This window comes from Mobula hypostoma, chromosome 10 (assembly GCF_963921235.1).
Source record: "Mobula hypostoma chromosome 10, sMobHyp1.1, whole genome shotgun sequence".
NCBI classification, from domain to species: domain Eukaryota; kingdom Metazoa; phylum Chordata; class Chondrichthyes; order Myliobatiformes; family Myliobatidae; genus Mobula; species Mobula hypostoma.
Window position 1 is genome coordinate 58,521,010 of NC_086106.1, and position 21,552 is coordinate 58,542,561.

The following is a 21,552-nucleotide window of genomic DNA, read 5'->3' on the forward strand; positions in this document are numbered from 1 at the left end:
GACTGTAACCTAGGGCAGAGTACAAAGACCAGGGCAATAACTCACCCATTACCACTCCGCTCACCACTACAACTATCTGAAACCGAGGACTCTGGCCACCTGGACCTCAGGAGTCTGGGAAACACTAGCAGCAAAGTTTTGGAAGTTAATTAGGAATTTCACTGCACCATGTCAGCACTGTCACAGTGGACACTGACAGTGAACCTCATTTAGCATCTGTGCTGCACCTTATGGCTTTTTCCACTCTCTCCTGGTGAACCTTCCACTCTTAGCTCTCCACTGTGCTCAGACCAAAGCAACTAGGACCATGCTTAGTGCTTCTCTTCAGAACATCGGAGAGAGGAAGGAGCAGTCTTTGATCACCCTCAATAGGTTATCACAGTGCGTTTGAGCATAAGGTGAAAGGAAGGGGAGAAGCTGGTGCCGGACCTCTGAGGAAGAATTAATTCCCAATGTAGGCAGAACGATGGTTCCAGGGTCACACTCAAAATCTACCTCAGCACCTTATCTCCAGGAATCCTAGCCGGGAAATAGGAAACACACATAGCAGGACTAGTTTGCTAACCGTGGGATTCCTGACCTCCCACAGTAGGGAGGTGTGCAATGACCCTGATGGAGCCAGGAGGTGGGGCAGCGGGTGTCCATTAGAGGTTTGAGGATGTTAACACGAGGTCGTGAAGCAAGCTTATTGGTCTGCAGATACGGACAAGAGGGTGTGGCTGCCTGTGAGATAGGTTGGTGATCCAAGATGCGGTGCTACAGAAGACCTAGCCCTTGGAGCTTCCCAACAGGTTTGAGATTGTTACTGACTGTGAGGGTGAGAGTTGGGGCTGTACGAAGAATGAGTAACCAGTCCATGGTACCATGGTTTAGTGAGCTATTCAGGAGAGGGAAGCGAAGAGAAATGTAGTTGCAACTGGGGACAGTATAGGCAGAGGAAAAGGCACGATTCTTCTTCGCAAGGATCAAGCGTCCCAAAGGCTCTGTTGTCTGCTGGGTTTGGGGCATCTCATTTAACTTGCAGAGGCAACTGGAGTAGGAGGAGAAACATTCAGCTGTCATCTTTCATGTGGGTGCCAACAACATAAGAAGAACAAAGAAAGAGGTTCTGCTGAGGGAATTTGAGTTAAAACACAGAACCAAAAAGGTTCTCTGGATCTGTCTTTGGGTTGTTACCCCAGCCACATGCTAATTGGCTCTGGGTTCATACATTCAGGGAACTAAGTGCTTGGATCGAAGATTGGTGAGGGAGAAATATGTTTCAACTTGTGGGACATTGGAACCAGTATTGAGAAGGAGGGAGCTGTCCCAATGGGATGGGCTCCACATGAACCATGCAGGGACCAGGGTCCCGGTGAATTGCATAACCAGGGGTGTGGATAGGGCGAGAACGTGATAAGAAATTATCTTCCAGTAACATGGAGACGAAATTGAAAATGGTAATGAATACAGGACAGAGAGTGTCTACTTGAACTTGCACAGTATTTGGGTCACCATAGGAGCAGTTAGTGTGACACTATTACAGCTCGAGCTTTGGAGTTTGGAGTTCAATTCCGGCATCCTCCATAAGAAACTTTGTATATTTTTCCCATGTGCACGTGGGTTTTCTCTGAGTGCTCCGGTTTCCTCTCCCGGTCCAAAGGAACACCAGTTAGTAGGTTAATTGGTCATTGTAAATTGACCTGTGATTAGACTAGGGTTAAATAGGTGGGCTGCTGGGTAGCGAGGTTTGTTGGGTCAGAGGGGCTTGTTGCACGCTGTATTTCCAAATAAATAAAATAACTAATACGAAATAAGATACATAATCTGGTGGCACAGTTCAAAATTGCATCACTGAATTGTGGCTGAAAGAAGATTACAGTTGGGAGCTTAACATCCAAGGATACACATTATATCAAAAGGACAGGCAGGTAGGCTGAGGGGGTGGGGTGACTGTTAGTAAAAAAGTCGAATCAAATCCTTAGAAGATGGAGTTTGTGGGAAGAGTTAAGAAACTGCAAAGGTAAAAAGATTCTGATGAGAGTTATAAATAGGCCTCTGAACGGAAACCAGGATGTGGGCGACATATTACAAAGGGAGAAAGAAAAGGAAAAGGGATTATTGAGAGCAGTTTTGGGCCCCGTATCTATTTGCGCTGGCATTGGAGAGGGTCCCGAGGAGGTTCATGAGAATAAGCCTGGAAATGAAGGGGTTAAGTACGAGGAGTGTTCAATGGCTCTGGACCTGTACTCGCTGGAATTTGGAAGAATGAGGGGGTATATCATTGAAACCTACTGAATATTGAACGGCAAACACAAGGAATTCTGCAGATGCTAGAAATTCAAGCAACACACATCAAAGTTGCTGGTAACGCAGCAGGCCAGGCAGCATCTCTCGGAAGAGGTACAGTCGGCGTTTCGTGCAGAGACCCTTATTGAAAGGCCTAGATAGATCGGATATTGATGGTATGTTTACATTTGTGGTAGAGTCTAGGACCAGAGGGAACAGCCTCAGCCTTAGAACAGAGATAAGGAAGAATTTCTTTAGCCAGATGTTAGTGAATCTGTGGGATTCTTTGCCACAGATAGCTGTGGAAGCCAAGTCACTGGGTATATTTAAGGCAGGGGTTGATAGGTTCTTGATTAATAAGTGCATCAAAGGTTATGGGGAGAAGGCAGGGGAATGGGGTTGACAGAGATAATAAATCAGATATGGTGGAGTGGCAGAGAAGACTCGATGAGTTGAATGGCCTAATTGTGCCCCTATGTCTAATGGTCTTAAATATACATTTGTTGTTTTTTATAAATGTGTATATGTCACTGTAAATAATCAATTGATCATATGATTTTATATCTCTAATTATGATGTGTAAATAGTTTATGGGATGTTGATCTGAAGCCATGTGTCTGAGTACTTGTTCTTGAAGAAACATGGTTCCTGGACAATATCCCATGCACCATCAGTTGTCAGTCTATGCCACTCAGACTCGTGCTAAAATTATTTTCTGTGACTGTATGTCCTTTTGTAAATATATGTGCTTCATAACTGCAGTATATGTGCTGTATGTCACAGTATTTATGCTGTATGTCACTGTATTTCTGCTGTATGTCACTGTATATGTGCTGTATGTCACTGTACTGTATGTCATTTTATATAGAAACATAGAAACATAGAAAATAGGTGCAGGAGTAGGCCATTCGGCCCTTCGAGCCTGCACTGCTATTTATTATGATCATGGCTAATCATCCAACTCAGAACCCCGCCCCAGCCTTCCCTCCATACCCCCTGACCCCCGTAGCCACAAGGGCCATATCTAACTCCCTCTAAAATATAGCCAATGAACCGGCCTCAACTGTTTCCTGTGGCAGAGAATTCCACAGATCCACCACTCTCTGTGTGAAGAAGTTTTTCCTAATCTCGGTCCTAAAAGGCTTCCCCTCTATCCTCAAACTGTGGCGCCTCGTTCTGGACTTCCCCAACATCGGGAACAATCTTCCTGCAGCTAGCCTGTCCAATCCCTTTAGGATCTTATACGTTTCAATCAGATCCCCCCTCAATCTTCTAAATTCCAACGAGTACAAGCCCAGTTCATCCAGTCTTTCTTCATATGAAAGTCCTGCCATCCCAGGAATCAACCTGGTGAACCTTCTTTGTACTCCCTCTATGACAAGGATGTCTTTCCTCAGATTAGGGGACCAAAACTGCACACAATACTCCAGGTGTGGTCTCACCAAGGCCTTGTACAACTGCAGTAGTACCTCCCTGCTCCTGTACTCGAATCCTCTCGCTATAAATGCCAGCATACCATTCGCCTTTTTCACCGCCTGCTGTACCTGCATGCCCACTTTCAATGACTGGTGTATAATGACACCCAGGTCTCGTTGCACATCCCCTTTTCCTAATCGGCCACCATTCAGATAATAAGCAACACACATCAAAGTTGCTGGTGAACGCAGCAGGCCAAGCAGCATCTATAGGAAGAGGCGCAGTCGACGTTTCAGGCCGAGACCCTTCGTCAGGACTAACTGAAGGAAGAGTGAGTAAGGGATTTGAAAGCTGGAGGGGGAGGGGGAGATGCAAAATGATAGGAGAAGACAGGAGGGGGAGGGATAGAGCCGAGAGCTGGACAGGTGATAGGCAAAAGGGGATACGAGAGGATCATGGGACAGGAGGTCCGGGAAGAAAGACGGGGGGGGCGGGGTGACCCAGAGGATGGGCAAGAGGTATATTCAGAGGGACAGAGGGAGAAAAAGGAGAGTGAGAGAAAGAATGTGTGCATAAAAATAAGTAACAGATGGGGTACGAGGGGGAGGTGGGGCCTAGCGGAAGTTAGGGAAGTCAATGTTCATGCCATCAGGTTGGAGGCTACCCAGACGGAATATAAGGTGTTGTTCCTCCAACCTGAGTGTGGCTTCATCTTTACAGTAGAGGAGGCCGTGGATAGACATGTCAGAATGGGAATGGGATGTGGAATTAAAATGTGTGGCCACTGGGAGATCCTGCTTTCTCTGGTGGACAGAGCGTAGATGTTCAGCAAAGCGGTCTCCCAGTCTGCGTCGGGTCTCACCAATATATAAAAGGCCACATCGGGAGCACCGGACGCAGTATATCACCCCAGTCGATTCACAGGTGAAGTGATGCCTCACCTGGAAGGACTGTTTGGGGCCCTGAATGGTGGTGAGGGAGGAAGTGTAAGGGCATGTGTAGCACTTGTTCCGCTTACACGGATAAGTGCCAGGAGGGAGAACAGTGGGGAGGGATGGGGGGGACGAATGGACAAGGGAGTTGTGTAGGGAGCGATCCCTGCGGAATGCAGAGGGGGGGGGAGGGAAAGATGTGCTTAGTGGTGGGATCCCGTTGGAGGTGGCGGAAGTTACGGAGAATAATATGTTGGACCTGGAGGCTGGTGGGGTGGTAGGTGAGGACCAGGGGAACCCTATTCCTAGGGGGGTGGTGGGAGGATGGAGTGAGAGCAGATGTACGTGAAATGGGGGAGATGCGTTTAAGAGCAGAGTTGATAGTGGAGGAAGGGAAGCCCCTTTCTTTAAAAAATGAAGACATCTCCCTCATCCTAGAATGAAAAGCCTCATCCTGAGAGCAGATGTGGCGGAGACGGAGGAATTGCGAGAAGGGGATGGCGTTTTTGCAAGAGACAGGGTGAGAAGAGGAATAGTCCAGATAGCTGTGAGAGTCAGTAGGCTTATAGTAGACATCAGTGGATAAGCTGTCTCCAGAGACAGAGACAGAAAGATCTAGAAAGGGGAGGGAGGTGTCGGAAATGGACCATGTAAACTTGAGGGCAGGGTGAAAGTTGGAGGCAAATTAATAAAGTCAATGAGTTCTGCATGCGTGCAGGAAGCAGCGCCAATGCAGTCGTCGATGTAGCGAAGGAAAAGTGGGGGACAGATACCAGAATAGGCACGGAACATAGATTGTTCCACAAACCCAACAAAAATGCAGGCATAGCTAGGACCCATACGGGTGCCCATAGCTACACCTTTAGTTTGGAGGAAATGGGAGGAGCAAATTCAGATAATAATCTGTTTTCCTATTTTTGCCACCAACGTGGATAACTTCACATTTATCCACATTAAATTGCATCTGCCATGAATTTCCCCACTCACTCAACCTATCCAAGTCACCCTGCATCCTCTTAGCATCCTCCTCACAGCTAACACTGCCGCCCAGCTTCGTGTCATCTGCAAACTTGGAGATGCTGCATTTAATTCCCTCATCCAAGTCGTTAATATATATTGTAAACAACTGGACTCCCAGCACTAAGCCTTGCGGTACCCCACTAGTCACCACCTGCCATTCTGAAAAGGTCCCGTTTATTCCCACTCTTTGCTTCCTGTCTGCTAACCAATTCTCCACCCACACCAATACCTTACCCCCAATACCGTGTGCTTTAAGTTTGCACACTAATTTCCTGTGTGAGACCTTGTCAAAAGCCTTTTGAAAATCCAAATATGCCACATCCACTGGTTCTCCCCTATCCACTCTACTAGTTACATCCTCAAAAAATTCTATGAGATTCGTTAGACACGATTTTCCTTTCACAAATCCATGCTGACTTTGTCCGATCATTTCACCGCTTTCCAAAAGTGCTGTTATCACATCCTTGATAACTGACTCCAGCAGTTTCCCCACCACCGACGTTAGGCTAACCGGTCTATAATTCCCCGGTTTCTCTCTCCCTCCTTTTTTAAAAAGTGGATTTACATTAGCCACCCTCCAATCCTCAGGAACTAGTCCAGAATCTAACGAGTTCTGAAAAATTATCACTAATGCATCCACTATTTCTTGGGCTACTTCCTTAAGCACTCTGGGATGCAGACCATCTGGCCCTGGGGATTTATCTGCCTTCAATCCCTTCAATTTACCTAACACCACTTCCCTACTAACATGTATTTCGCTCAGTTCCTCCATCTCACTGGACCCTCTGTCCCTTACTATTTCTGGAAGATTATTTATGTCCTCCTTCGTGAAGACAGAACCAAAGTAATTATTCAATTGGTCTGCCGTGTCCTTGCTCCCCATAATCAATTCACCTGTTTCTGTCTGCAGGGGACCTACATTTGTCTTTACCAGTCTTTTCCTTTTTACATATCTATAAAAGCTTTTACAGTCCGTTTTTATGTTCTCTGCCAGTTTTCTCTCATAATCTTTTTTCCCCTTCCTAATTAAGCCCTTTGTCCTCCTCTGCTGAACTCTGAATTTCTCCCACTCCTCAGGTGAGCCACTTTCTCTGGCTAATTTGTATGCTTCTTCTTTGGAATTGATACTATCCCTAATTTCTCTTGTCAGCCACGGGTGCACTACCTTCCTTGATTTATTCTTTTGCCAAACTGGGATGAACAATTGTTGTAGCTCATCCATGCAATCTTTAAATGCTTGCCATTGCATATCCACTGTCAATCCTTTAAGTGTCATTTGCCAGTCTATCTTAGCTAATTCACGTCTCATACCTTCAAAGTTACCCCTCTTTAAGTTCAGAACCTTTGTTTCTGAATTAACTATGTCACTCTCCATCTTAATGAAGAATTCCACCATATTATGGTCACTCTTACCCAAGGGGCCTCTCACGACAAGATCGCTAATTAACCCTTCCTCATTGCTCAAAACCCAGTCCAGAATAGCCTGCTCTCTAGTTGGTTCCTTGACATGTTGGTTCAAAAAACCATCCCGCATACATTCCAAGAAATCCTCTTCCTCAGCACCTTTACCAATTTGGTTCACCCAATCTACATGTAGATTGAAGTCACCCATTATAACTGCTGTTCCTTTATTGCACATATTTCTAATTTCCTGTTTAATACCATCTCCGACCTCACTACTACTGTTAGGTGGCCTGTACACAACTCCCACCAGCGTCTTCTGCCCCTTAGTGTTACGCAGCTCTACCCATATCGATTCCACATCTTCCCGGTTTATGTCCTTCCTTTCTATTGCATTAATCTCTTCTTTAACCAGCAACGCCACCCCACCTCCCCTTCCTTCATGTCTATCCCTCCTGAATATTGTATATCCCTGAACGTTGAGCTCCCATCCCTGGTCACCCTGGAGCCATGTCTCTGTGATCCCAACTATATCATAATCATTAATAACAATCTGCACTTTCAATTCATCCACCTTATTACGAATGCTCCTTGCATTGACACACAAAGCCTTCAGGCGCTCTTTTACAACTCTCTTAGCCCTTATACAATTATGTTGAAAAGTGGCCCTTTTTAATGCTTGCCCTGGATTTGTCGGCCTGCCACTTTTACTTTTCTCCTTAGTACTTTTTGCTTCTACCCTCACTTTACACCCCTCTGTCTCTCTGCACTGGTTCCCATCCCCCTGTTGTGAACTAACCTCCTCACGCCTAGCCTCTTTAATTTGATTCCCACCCCCCAACCATTCTAGTTTAAAGTCACCTCAGTAGCCCCTGCTAATCTCCCTGCCAGGATATTGGTCCCCCTAGGATTCAAGTGTAACCCGTCCTTTTTGTACAGTATGTGCTGTATGTCACTGTATTTATGCTGTATGTCACTGTTTGTACAGTGTTTTGGCCCCGGAGGGATACTGCTTGGTTTAACTGTAAAAATGTTGATTGACAATCAAACTTGAACTTGACCTTTATTACCTTTCTTGAGCAGTGTGCAACTCATGGGTATTGACGTATCTGCAACAGCTATGCACCCTGTGATGTGACTTCTAGTACATCGTTGTACTGGCCACCACTCTTATTTGACAGTCAACTGACTTCAGTGAAGGTACAGTATGTTGTAGGAGCAGCAGGAAAGGCATATAGACGCAAGACACTACAGATGCTGGAATTTAGAACCATGCAGGAGAACCTGAATGTCAGGCAGATGTCGGGTCACAACTCAACACATTGTCTGTCCAATCACCTCCATAGGTTCTGCTTGACCTATTGAGTTCCTTCAGTTCCTTTTGTGCTGAGTAGACAAGACACCTGCTTATGAACAAAAGGTTCAGAGTTTACAGCAGTTATATGGAACACTGCTGAAGGCAGAAAGCCAGGTGACAACAGAACATTCTGGAAAGACAGCAGATTGGGAAAAAGGTAAATTGGTAACTCTGATGAGGCCCTCCCTTTGTAAGGTCATCTCCATCCACTTCTGGTGAAGTGTCATTCATGTCAAACACAAACTCCCTTTCTCTCTCCGCAGTCTACTAAACTGCTGAGCCAAACTTGCATGAATAGCAGGGGCACAGCTGGCAACAGGGATAGTGACTGCAGTTCTGGTGACCCACCAAAGTTCATCAGTTGATTCCAGGGATTCATCCAGGAGTCTAGTGAGTTACTACCTCAGAGGAAGGTGAGGACAGAGGTGTGGAACTTCTTCACCGTGAACCTTCAAAGCTCTCTTCCTCAGAGAGCCGAGAGTCCTCATCCTTTGGATACTGGGACACAATGGAATGAGGGTTTGGGGTGTGTTTCTGTGGGACTGTGGGGTAGCTCAGCTGCAATCTGATGAGTGCCAGGGGAACAACCCCAGTCTTACTCCCATGCACGTTCTTAGTGGATTGCCGATGACTAGAGTCTGCAGCATCAGGCCTCAGGTGGGGAGCTGGACAGTGGACACCCATACTTACAGCTGCCAAATTTCAACGGGCAAGCGTGTGCGTCCATGGGGAAGTCCTCCAGGTGCATCGGACATTCCGCGTTTATCGTTAGTCTGCAGGCAAAGAAAAACATACATTAGCCACCTCTTCAACATCACTTTGGCAGGCACGTTTAAAAACACCTGGAAGTGTTGAATTATATGCCAACACCACCTCTACAGGGAACCCCAGCTGACAATCTTCAAAAACAATCAAAGTGCAGATTGACTGAAGTGTTTCTGTAATTAGCTTTGAGTCAGCGTGAGGGTGTGACAGCTCTTGTCAGTGTGTAGCCTCAACTGTTCTGGATTCTCTCCAGTGCGGGAGTGGTTCTGTGTCAGATTGACAGCGGAGAGTAAAAGGCAATTAAAAAGTCTCCTATTTCCATATTACTCATGGCCACAGCTAGGACTGTTTAATAGTTGGGATGTAGCTGGGCGGTAGTCAGAGTTTTCCATTGTGGTAGATGGAATACTGTGTTGGGAAGTGTATGGTCATGCACTTTGGTAGAAGATCTAAAAGGGTAAACTATTTTCTAAATGGAGAGAACATTTATAAGTCTAAGGTGCAAAGGAGCTTGGGAGTCCTTGTGCATGATTCCCTAAAGTGTAATTTGCAGGTTGAGTCTGTGGTAAGGAAGGCAAATGCAATGTTAGCGTTTGTTTCAAGAGGTCTAGAATATAAAGGCAAGGATGTAATGTTGAGGTTTTATAAAGCACTGGTGAGGTTTCACTTAGAGTATTGTGAGCAGTTTTAAGCCCCTTATCTTTGAAAGGATACACTGGCAATGGAGAGGGTTCAAAGGAGGTTCACAAAAATGATTCCAGGATTGAATGACTTGTCATATAAAGAGCATTTGGTGGCTCTGGGCTTATATTCACTAGAATTCAGAAGAATGAGGATGACCTCATTGAAACCTATCAAATGGTGAAAGGCCTTGATAGAGTGGATGTGGAGAAGATGTTTCCTATAGTGGGAGAGTATAAGACCGGAGGACATAGCCTCAGATTTGAGGGGTGTCCTTTTAGAACAGAGATGAGGAGGAATTTCTTTAGCCAGAGAGTGGTGAATCTGTGGAATTTGTTGCCACATGCAGTGGTGCAGGCTAAGACTTTACATATATTTAAGGCAGGAGTTGATAGATCCTCGATTGGTCAGGGCATGAAAGTATACAGGGGAGAAGGCAGGAGATTTGGGCTGAGAGGAAAAATGGAATAGCCATAATGAAATGATGGAGCAGACTGAATGGGCCAAATAACCTTGTTTTGCTCCTATATCTTATGGTCTTATGCTATTATTGTTCACTGAGTTCAATCCCGTGCATTTTTATTGAAGGTTTAAAACTTGATTTTGAAGTCAACATTTCGGATAACCAACCGGGGGAAAAATGGATAAAATGGCTGCAAAAGGGCTACTGATTAACTGCATATCCTTGCTTCAGCATCACCAAATCTATCAAGAACAGATTGGCACACAGGCTTTTGAATGTTACTGAACAAGAGGAAAGCGCTTAGAAGGAATTGTAAGAAAGGGGGTTGAATCAGTTTTGGTTGGCAGCATGTGCTTTCTTTCAAATGTTCTCTTGCTGGCATAATAATAAAGGAAGGATTTCTTTGATAACAGTTGGTGTACTCAAGTTACTTTCCTGCTTGTGTCAAAACTAGCCAATCCAGGATAATCTGTCTGTAACCTTTCTTCAGTTGTTCTCTGTCCACAGACACTACCTTATCTGCCAGGTGTTTCAGATTTCCAGTAGTTTGAAGATACTTGGACATGTATGTGGATAGGAAATATTTAGAGTAGAGTTCCCAACCTGGGGCACACGGACTTCTCGGTTGATGTTAAGGATCCATGGCATCTAGCTCTTACCATTGACTCCTGGCTTAGACAGGTAAGGACAAATGGGACTAGCTTAGATGGGCATCCTGATCAAGGCAGATGAATTGAGCCAAAAGGCCTTTTTCCGTGCTGAAGTGACCCTATGACAACCACAATATTCTGCATCTCACAGCTCCAGCTCATTCCCTTTTGCTTCTTTTCTGTTTTTAACCAGCCTCATTCACTAGACAGGCTGAACTGGGTGACAGAACTAATGGCGGAGGAGTTAATGCAAGTGAGATCCTACCTTCAATCCAGGGCAAGAATAGCTACATGAATAAACACCAATGTCTGCAGAGATCCGTTTTGTGATGTAGTACGGAGAGAAACATAGAAATTTACAGCACTTCGGCCCACAATGTTGTGCAGACGATGTAAACTACTCGAGAAACAGCCTGGAATTTCCTTACTGCATAGCCCTCTATTTTTCTAAGCTCCATGTACCTATCTAAGAGTCTCTTAAAAGACCCTATTGTATCTGCCTCTACCACCTTTGCTGGCAGTGCATTCCATGCACCCACCGCCTGAGACCCAGTCCTGAAAAAGGATCTCAACCCGAAACGTCGACTGTTTACTCTTTTTCATAGATGCTACCCAGCCTGCTGAGTTCCTCCAGCATTTTGTGTGTGTTGCTATATAAATATTTGAAGTAGGTTGAGATTTTAATGGAAGATTCTCCCAGTGGACTGTGATCCTCCTGAGTGTCTGCTTGTGCTGGATAAAGGGCTCTCATATCTGTGGTGCTCATTCTTTGAAGTCACGACAGACATTACTAAAAACAATGGTGTTATTCAGATAACCTTAGTCACATTATATGACTTACGTCCCCCTTGTTCTCTGCAGCTCTCTCCATCTCATGCACTTTATGACTACTGCTGATGGGTCTTTGACCTGAAATGTTGATGCTGCTCCTTTCTTTTCAGGTGCTGCCTGACCCACTGTGTTTTTACTGTTATAATGCCATTCAATTGTAATGCCATTAAACTGGAGAGGGTGCAAAAAAAGTTAACAAGGATGTCAACAAGAGTGGAGCGCTTGGGTTATAAGGAGAGAACGGAAAGGCTGGGATCGTGTTCCTTGGAGTATATGGAGCTGAGAAATAGGACTGATTGATGTTTATAAATTCATGAGGAACATAGATTAGGGGAACAACCCAAAGTCTTTCTCAGGGTAGGGGTGATCAATGTGAGTGGGCATATATTTAAGGTGAGAGGACTGCAGGCAAATGTTCTTTAAACATTTCACTTTTCATTCTTAACTCACCCAAGTTCAGTAGAAAAAGCCTACTTGCATTTACCCTGTCTCTACCCCTCATAATCTTGTATACCTCTATCAAATTTCCGCTCAATCTTTTACATCCCAAGGCATAAAGTCCTAACTTATTCGATCTTCCAATATAACTCAGGTCCTCCGGACCCAGCAACATCCTTGTAAATTTCCTCTATACTCTTTCAACATTATCTATATCTTTCCTGACCAAAGCTGCACACAATGCCCCAAAGTAGGCCTCACCAATGTCTTAGGAACACACACAAGATGCTGGAAGACATCAGCAGGCCAGGCAGCATCTGTGGAAAAGAGTACAGTCGACGTTTTGGGCCGAGACCCTTCTTCAGGACTCTGCCTTATGCAGTACATGTCTTATACAACTTCAACTTGACATCTTATCTCCTGTACTCAATAGTTTGACTAATGTGCCAAAAGCTTTCTCGATGACCCTACCAGCCTGTGGTGCCATGTTTTATGAATTATGGACCTGTGTTCCCAGATCCCTTGGTTCTACCGCATTCCTCAGTGCCCTTTTGGGATGGGCAGGCAGTGAGGATCGAAGAAATGCCAAGGATCAGCAGAGAGTTGCAAACACAGCCCACACCATTATGAAAATCAACCTCCCCTCCATGACTCCATCTATACATCACTCTACCTCTGGAAGGCAGCTAACATAATCAAGGACCCCTCCCATGTTGATTATTTCCTCTTTTGTTGGGCAGAAGGTACAAAGTTTTGAGAAGACCCATGACCAGGCTCAAGGACAGCTTTTATCCCACTGTTCCATAACTCATAAAATCACCTCTTGTAGATTAAAGATGAACTCTTCATCTCACAATCAACCTCGTTGTGGTCCTTACGCTTTTCTTATTTCCCTACACTGAAAGTTCCCTGGAACCGAAATGCTATATTTTGCATTCTGCTCTTCTTTTTATGACCTCAAAGTATCAATATAAAGAACCATCAGACTGCATGGCATGCAAACAAAAGTTTTTCACTATACGTCAATACATGTGGCAATAATAAATCAGTGCCAGTAGTTGGAGGTTGCAGAGATAGCGAGGAGCAAGTCATGGAAGGTTTTACAAAAAAGGAAGAGAAGTTTCCAATTGAGCACTAGATTTAAGTTAGGAAATCAAACATCCTCTGCTGCTACTGCTGGCCCCCTGGGTCTCTGGTGGCTGAGGTTATTTGCAGAAGCAAATTTACCTGGAAACTGGGCACAATTGTACCTGTAATACATATAAAAGTAATCTTACATATGTTTGACTGCGATTGTGCCCACTGGGAACTTGGTCTTGGGCACTTGCTAGTACGATACTCCCATGTGCTGGTGATGTGTGAGGAGGACTTTCAGCCCATCGTGTCCTTACTGGGTGAAAAAAAAGACAGGACTAAGCTGGTTTTTACTTAAACATTACAGGGAGAGATTGGAAAGGCTGGGCTTGTTTTTCCTGGACAAAAGGAGACTGAGGAATGAGAGGTATATGAGAGCTAAAGACAAGGTGGGTAGTCAGAGCCTTTTCCCCATGGTAGGGGAGAAACATAGGGCATATGATGAGAGGAAGGAGTTATAAATAGGATCTGAGGGGAAAGAGTGGTTGATATCTGGAACATGCTGCTGGAGGAGATGGTGTAATCAGATATAATTACCATGTTTCAGAGACATTTAAACAAACACTTGAAAAGACAAGGCATAGAGTGATATGGACCTAACTCAGACAAATGGGCTAGTGAAGATGGAGAAATGGGTTAGCATGGATATCATGGGCTGAAGGGCCTGCTTCTATGCTGTCCACCTTAATGGCACCTTGCCATATACTGTATCTGTAGCCTTTGCAAGTCAGGGCAAACTGCAGTGTGACAGAGGTGTCTGCCTCTTTCACCTCGTCAGGCAGTAAGTTCCAGAGTCTCACCCTCTGGGTGAAAACATTTCCCCTGCTCTCCCTTCTAATCCTCCCACCCGTTACTTTAACTCTCAGCATCAGTTCCAAGTCTGACGATGCCATGATACTCATTCCTGCAGGCAGGGGAGTTGCACTGTCTGTCCAACTAGACCGAATTCAGAAGTGTCAGTGGTCAGAGTGCCGGCTGGGTCTCCAGCGTTTGGCTCCCTCAGTGTGGCAACTAATTGATCAGAGATCTGCCAGTGGAGTCAGTGAGAGCCAGCAACAGACTTTCCCCTGCAAGTGTCAGTGGTCTGAGCTTTCCACTGCCTGGTTACAGAGTCAAGGAGTCACACAGCTTGGAAACAAGCCACTCGGTCCACCACGTCTACCATCACAAGTGGGAATCTATGGGTATTAATACCATTCCCCAAAACTTAACTTGTGGCCTTCCTTCTCAAGCGATCCCTTACACACTTACTTACAGTAAGTGCCATCAGTGAGTCAGCTCCCAATGCTCTCATGGGTATTCAATACTCTCTGGGTGACACTGGTCTCCTCAAGTCCCCTCAAGTTTATCCCTTCTTATCCTAAATGTCTGTCTTCTAGTTTTACTCACCTCTGATAAGGGGAAGAGTTTGCTGCAGTCTGCCTCCCTCTTTGTTTTAAAGAGCTCAGCCATGTTTCCTCTTAACCACCTATGCTCCAGGGGAAACAGAACTAATTTCTCCTCCTAACTAAAGGATCTAATGTCTGTGATCCTGTCCAATCCCCTCTGCACCCTCTTCTGCACTATCACATCATTGTGATGGCCAGAGCACTGGGAGTTCAGGAGAGGATGAGGGGAGAATGGGTGGCAGGACAAGGTGAATGTGCGGGCACCTTTACCTTCGCTCTGTGGTAGTCTCTATACAGCTGTTTCTGGTACATTGACAATCAACCCCATTTGCAGTGATGAGAATCAAGCAGGCAGCACTTCAACACTACAGGGGAGAAAACCACACGACCTTTTAAAAGCCAATTTATCTGGTCATCTTGGTCTCAATGGGTCCTCTGTTTGGTCATTAGGGATGTACAGTCCAGAAAAAAAATGGTGATGTCTAACTTCTAGGACAGAATCTAAATAAAAAATGTAATTTTGGGATTAACATAGAAACATAGAAACATAGAAAATAGGTGCAGGAGTAGGCTATTCGGCCCTTCGAGCCTGCACCGCCATTTATAATGATCATGGCTGATCATCCAACTCAGAACCCCGCCCCAGCCTTCCCTCCATACCCCCTGACCCCCGTAGCCACAAGGGCCATATCTAACTCCCTCTTAAACATAGCCAATGAACTGGCCTCAACAGTTTGCTGTGGCAGAGAATTCCACAGATTCACCACTCTCTGTGTGAAGAAGTTTTTCCTAATCTCGGTCCTAAAAGGCTTCCCCTCTATCCTCAAACTGTGACCCCTCGTTCTGGACTTCCCCAACATCGGGAACAATCTTCCTGCATCTAGCCTGTCCAATCCCTTTAGGATCTTATACGTTTCAATCAGATCCCCCCTTAATCTTCTAAATTCCAACGAGTACAAGCCCAGTTCATCCAGTCTTTCTTCATATGAAAGTCCTGCCATCCCAGGAATCAATCTGGTGAACCTTCTTTGTACTCCCTCTATGGCAAAGATGTCTTTCCTCAGATTAGGGGACCAAAACTGCACACAATACTCCAGGTGTGGTCTCACCAAGGCCTTGTACAACTGCAGTCGTACCTCCCTGCTCCTGTACTCGAATCCTCTCGCTATAAATGCCAGCATACCATTCGCCTTTTTCACCGCCTGCTGTACCTGCATGCCCACTTTCAATGACTGGTGTATAATGACACCCAGGTCTCGTTGCACCTCCCCTTTTCCTAATCGGCCACCATTCAGATAATAATCTGTTTTCCTATTTTTGCCACCAAAGTGGATAACTTCACATTTATCCACATTAAATTGCATCTGCCATGAGTTTGCCCACTCACCCAACCTATCCAAGTCACCCTGCATCCTCTTAGCATCCTCCTCACTGCTAACACTGCCACCCAGCTTCGTGTCATCTGCAAACTTGGAGATGCTGCATTTAATTCCCTCATCCAAGTCATTAATATATATTGTAAACAACTGGGGTCCCAGCACTGAACCTTGCGGTACCCCACTAGTCACCGCCTGCCATTCTGAAAAGGTCCCGTTTATTCCCACTCTTTGCTTCCTGTCTGCTAACCAATTCTCCACCCACACCAATACCTTACCCCCAATACCGTGTGCTTTAAGTTTGCACACTAATCTCCTGTGTGGGACCTTGTCAAAAACCTTTTGAAAATCCAAATATACCACATCCACTGGTTCTCCCCTATCCACTCTACTAGTTACATCCTCAAAAAATTCTATGAGATTCGTCAGACATGATTTTCCTTTCACAAATCCATGCTGACTTTGTCCGATCATTTCTCCGCTTTCCAAATGTGCTGTTATCACATCCTTGATAACTGACTCCAGCAGTTTCCCCACCACCGACGTTAGGCTAACCGGTCTATAATTCCCCGGTTTCTCTCTCCCTCCTTTTTTAAAAATTGGGGTTACATTAGCCACCCTCCAATCCTCAGGAACTAGTCCAGAATCTAACAAGTTTTGAAAAATTATCACTAATGCATCCACTATTTCTTGGGCTACTTCCTTAAGCACTCTAGGATGCAGACCATCTGGCCCTGGGGATTTATCTGCCTTCAATCCCTTCAATTTACCTAACACCACTTCCTTACTAACATGTATTTCACTCAGTTCCTCCATCTCACTGGACCCTCTGTCCCTTACTATTTCTGGAAGATTATTTATGTCCTCCTTAGTGAAGACAGAACCAAAGTAATTATTCAATTGGTCTGCCATGTCCTTGCTCCCCATAATCAATTCACCTGTTTCTGTCTGCAGGGGACCTACATTTGTCTTTACCAGTCTTTTCCTTTTTACATATCTATAAAAGCTTTTACAGTCCGTTTTTATGTCCTCTGCCAGTTTTCTCTCATAATCTTTTTTCCCCTTCCTAATTAAGCCCTTTGTCCTCCTCTGCTGAACTCTGAATTTCTCCCAGTCCTCAGGTGAGCCACTTTCTCTGGCTAATTTGTATGCTACTTCTTTGGAATTGATACTATCCCTAATTTCTCTTGTCAGCCACGGGTGCACTACCTTCCTTGATTTATTCTTTTGCCAAACTGGGATGAACAATTGTTGTAGTTCATCCATGCAACCTATAAATGCTTGCCATTGCATATCCACCGTCAATCCTTTAAGTGTCATTTGCCAGTCTATCTTAGCTAATTCACGTCTCATACCTTCAAAGTTACCCCTCTTTAAGTTCAGAACCTTTGTTTCTGAATTAACTATGTCAATCTCCATATTAATGAAGAATTCCACCATATTATGGTCACCCTTACCCAAGGGGCCTCTCACGACAAGATTGCTAATTAACCCTTGCTCATTGCTCAAAACCCAGTCCAGAATAGCCTGCTCTCCAGTTGGTTCCTCAACATGTTGGTTCAAAAAACCATCCCGCATACATTCCAAGAAATCCTCTTCCTCAGCACCTTTACCAATTTGGTTCACCCAGTCTACATGTAGATTGAGTCACCCATTATAACTGCTGTTCCTTTATTGCACGCATTTCTAATTTCCTGTTTAATACCATCTCCGACCTCACTACTACTGTTAGGTGGCCTGTACACAACTCCCACCAGCGTCTTCTGCCCCTTAGTGTTACGCAGCTCTACCCATATCGATTCCACATCTTCCCGGCTTATGTCCTTCCTTTCTATTGCGTTAATCTCTTCTTTAACCAGCAACGCCACCCCACCTCCCCTTCCTTCATGTCTATCCCTCCTGAATATTGAATATCCCTGAACGTTGAGCTCCCATCCCTTGTCACCCTGGAGCCATGTCTCTGTGATCCCAACTATATCATAATCATTAATAACAATCTGCACTTTCAATTCATCCATCTTATTACGAATGCTCCTTGCATTGACACATAAAGCCTTCAGGCGTTCTTTTACAACTCTCTTAGCCCTTGTACAATTATGTTGAAAAGTGGCCCTTTTTAATGCTTGCCCTGGATTTGTCGGCCTGCCACTTTTACTTTTCTCCTTTGTACTTTTTGCTTCAATGCTCACTTTACACCCCTCTGTCTCTCTGCACTGGTTCCCATCCCTCTGTTGTTAAGAACAGAAAATGTTGTAAAAGCTCAATGGATCAAGCATCACCTTAAACAACCAGAAAGTAGGAACAGAAGTAGGCCACTCAGCCCTTCAAGCACACTCCATCACTCAATATGATCATGGCAGATCTATACTAGCCTCTAATCCACTTCAGTGCTAGATTCCCCATAACACACAATTCCCCGAACTTTTAAGTATTTATCCATCTCCTCCTTAAATATATCTAATTCCCAGCTTCCACCACGGAATTTCTTTTCTCAGAGAGTGATAAATCTCTGGAATTCTGGAGATTTATCACTCTCTGAAAGAAGAAACTCTCTGAAAGAAGAGCTGTTTTCTCTTGTTTGAGATGCTATCTCCAGAGGAAACATTTCAACATCTGCCCTGTCAAGCCCCCTAGGATCTTATATATTTCATCTGTGGAGTGAAAAGGAGCCTATCCATCATTATGTTCCACCAGAAATATCTGGGCAATATATTTTGGGAGTCACGCCAGTGAAACCGTATTCTGGCCTAGATATTCCACTGACAAGATGCCCTCAGCCTGGCCCAGAATGGAGGGGGGTATTCTGCATTCTGTTATAGAGACCCTTGCTCACCTTCTATGCCTGTTGCTTGTTGAGTTCACAGCTCAGGCTGTTCTGTAACCAGAGCAACCAGCAAGCCTTGCCATTGGCTACTCCTGTTCCAGCTAGACATTTGGCTTCAGCCCCCTCAGCTCAGTGATGGAGTTGAGATGTGACCTGGGAAGTGGGGTGAGAAGAGTTCCACAACTCGTGGGCCTGCGCTCTACGTCACTGGCCTTCTTGTGCACTGAAACTCTGAGAGGATGTTCTGAAAATGAGACCAGGCTGGTGAACCGACCATCAATACATCACCCATACAGTCCTCAACAGGTGGTGAAATAGTTTGACTTTGCTATTTCTGGTGGCAGGGAGACTCAAAGATTCTCAACAGGGAGTACAGGTGTAGCAGCCATTTGCATCTTCTTACCAATGGTATTTGCTGCCCCCTTTATCTTTGATCCTATCACATTGTTATCCTGAACAGACCCGTTTGATAAATAACTCCTGATCTTTCACCTTACCTCGTTATGACTCTTGCACCTTATCTGTCTGCCTGCACTACATTTTCTTTGTAACTGTAGCACCATATTCTTCAATCTGTTATTGTTTTCCTTTCGTACTACCTCAAGTGTATTTAAGAATGATCTGTGGCTTTGTATACAAAAGCTTTTCCTTCTGTGTTGCTACATGTGACAATAATAAACTTTCTACCAATTTAAGCAGGGGACATAAGCTGTCAGCATCCACTTAGCCAAGACTCACAAAGGAGATTTCCACTCAGTCTATCCTCCCAGTAGAACTCTTATGTTCACACGCAGCCTGAGACCAGTGTGGACAATGCTGGTAGAAATCAGGGCAGCATACTTTGCTGAACAAGTTCAAAGGCATGTAGGTTGGTGCTGGGGATCTGGAAGTCTTTGAGTAAAGTACTGTATCTGCTTTGTGTTTTGTGTTACACTGAAAGACTCAGACACGATGTACGCTCTCTTACCACACAGCTTTTGACATGCCATTCAATGTTCAGGCCTCCCTGTTTCCTTAATCTTCCTTACCTTGCTATGGCCTTCTCTACTGGATGCTATACTCCATATGGCATCTTGTTATCAGCTTAATTAATTCATTGAATTCCCTCCTTCAGATGTAGAGTGTTCTCCTCACACACTAGTTAGATAGTTGAATCATCAGCTCAGTGCTATAAGCTGTGAATGGCCTAAGCACAAAAGATTCTGTTGATGCTAGACATCTTCAAAAACAAAAAAAAAACTGTAGGAACTCAGCAAATGAGGCAGCGCCTAAGGAGAGGAATAAACAGTTGACATTTTGGCCCAAGACCCTTAATCAGGGCTGGAAAAAAGGCAGCAGAAAACAGAATAAGGTGTTAGGGAAAAGGGGATGGAGTAAAAGCTGGCAGGTGATAGGTGAGATCAGGTGAAGGGGGAGGTGGGTGGGTGATGGAGTGGGCTGAAGTAAGAAGCTGGGAAGTGATAGGAGGAAGACACAATGGGCTGAAGAAGAAGGAACCTAATAGGAGAGGACAGTGGACTATGGAAGAAAGGGAAGGAGGGGGGGCCCAAGAGGAAGGAGATGAACAGGTGAGGGGAAGAGAAGGGGTGAGGTAGAGGCAGAATTGAAAAATAAAGGGTGGTGATTTACTGGAAGTTAGAGGAAATGATGTTCGTGCTACCAGGTTGGAGATTATTCAGATAGAATATGAGGTGTTGCTCTTTCACTTGAGTATGACCTCATCATGGCAGAAGAGGAGGCCACAGATAGACATGTCTGAATAGGAAAAGGAAATCAAATTGAAATGGGTGACAACTGGAAGATTTTTTTATTTGTTTTTGTGATACTGTGGGAAGTAGGCTTTTGGGGCCCTTCGATTAACCCTGACCCAATCACGGGACAATTTACAATGACCAATTAACCTACCCAGTACATCTTTGGATTGTGGGAGGAAACCAGAGGTCCCAGAGAAAACCCATGCATTTCACGAGAAGGACCTACAGGGACCCCTTACAGAACAGTGCCGGAATTGCACTCTGAACTTCGGACTGCTCCGAGCGGTAATAGAGACACACTAACGATAAAGTATGAAGTATAACAAATGCTGTCCTTTTCAGCAGACAGAGCGAAGATGATCGATAAGTGGTCCCTCAATCTATGTTTGGTCTTGCTAATGTAGAGGGAGCACCAAATACAATGGCCTATATCCCAACACTGATCCCTGTGACAGTCAACTAAAACCAACCTTCCCAAGCTAACCGTTACTAACTGATTCCCACTTCCTATTTCCTGTCCTAAAGCTAATCTTATAAACATTCAAATATACTTCCACAACTCTGTGGAGACACTAGACAGACTGCAGATGTTGGAAATTTGGAGCAACACACACAATGCCAGAGGACCTCAATGGGTCAGGCAGCATCTATGGAGGGAAATGTATAGCTGACATTTTGGGTTAAGATCCTCCATGAGGACTGGAGATAAAGAGGGGAGGTAGCCAGTATAAAAGGTTGGGGGAGGGGAGGTGTTGGACATTAGATCCATATGAGGGGTGAAGATGGGCAGATGGGAGAGGGGAAGTGGAAATGATTTAAGATACTGAAAGAGTCAACAGGCTGAGGAAGATGGA

The 21,552-nt window shown here is 44.9% G+C and overlaps 1 protein-coding gene across 2 annotated transcripts in view; it reads right to left on the reverse strand.

Moving 5' to 3' along the window:
* The window catches only part of LOC134352930 (gamma-aminobutyric acid receptor subunit alpha-3-like), a 351,194-nt gene that overhangs the window by 65,027 nt on the left and 264,615 nt on the right, over positions 1–21,552 (reverse strand). For both annotated transcript variants that reach the window (XM_063060567.1, XM_063060565.1), the window contains exon 6: positions 9,085–9,167. In XM_063060567.1, coding sequence (XP_062916637.1) covers positions 9,085–9,167 — 83 coding nt within the window. The remainder of the gene's footprint in view (positions 1–9,084; positions 9,168–21,552) is intronic.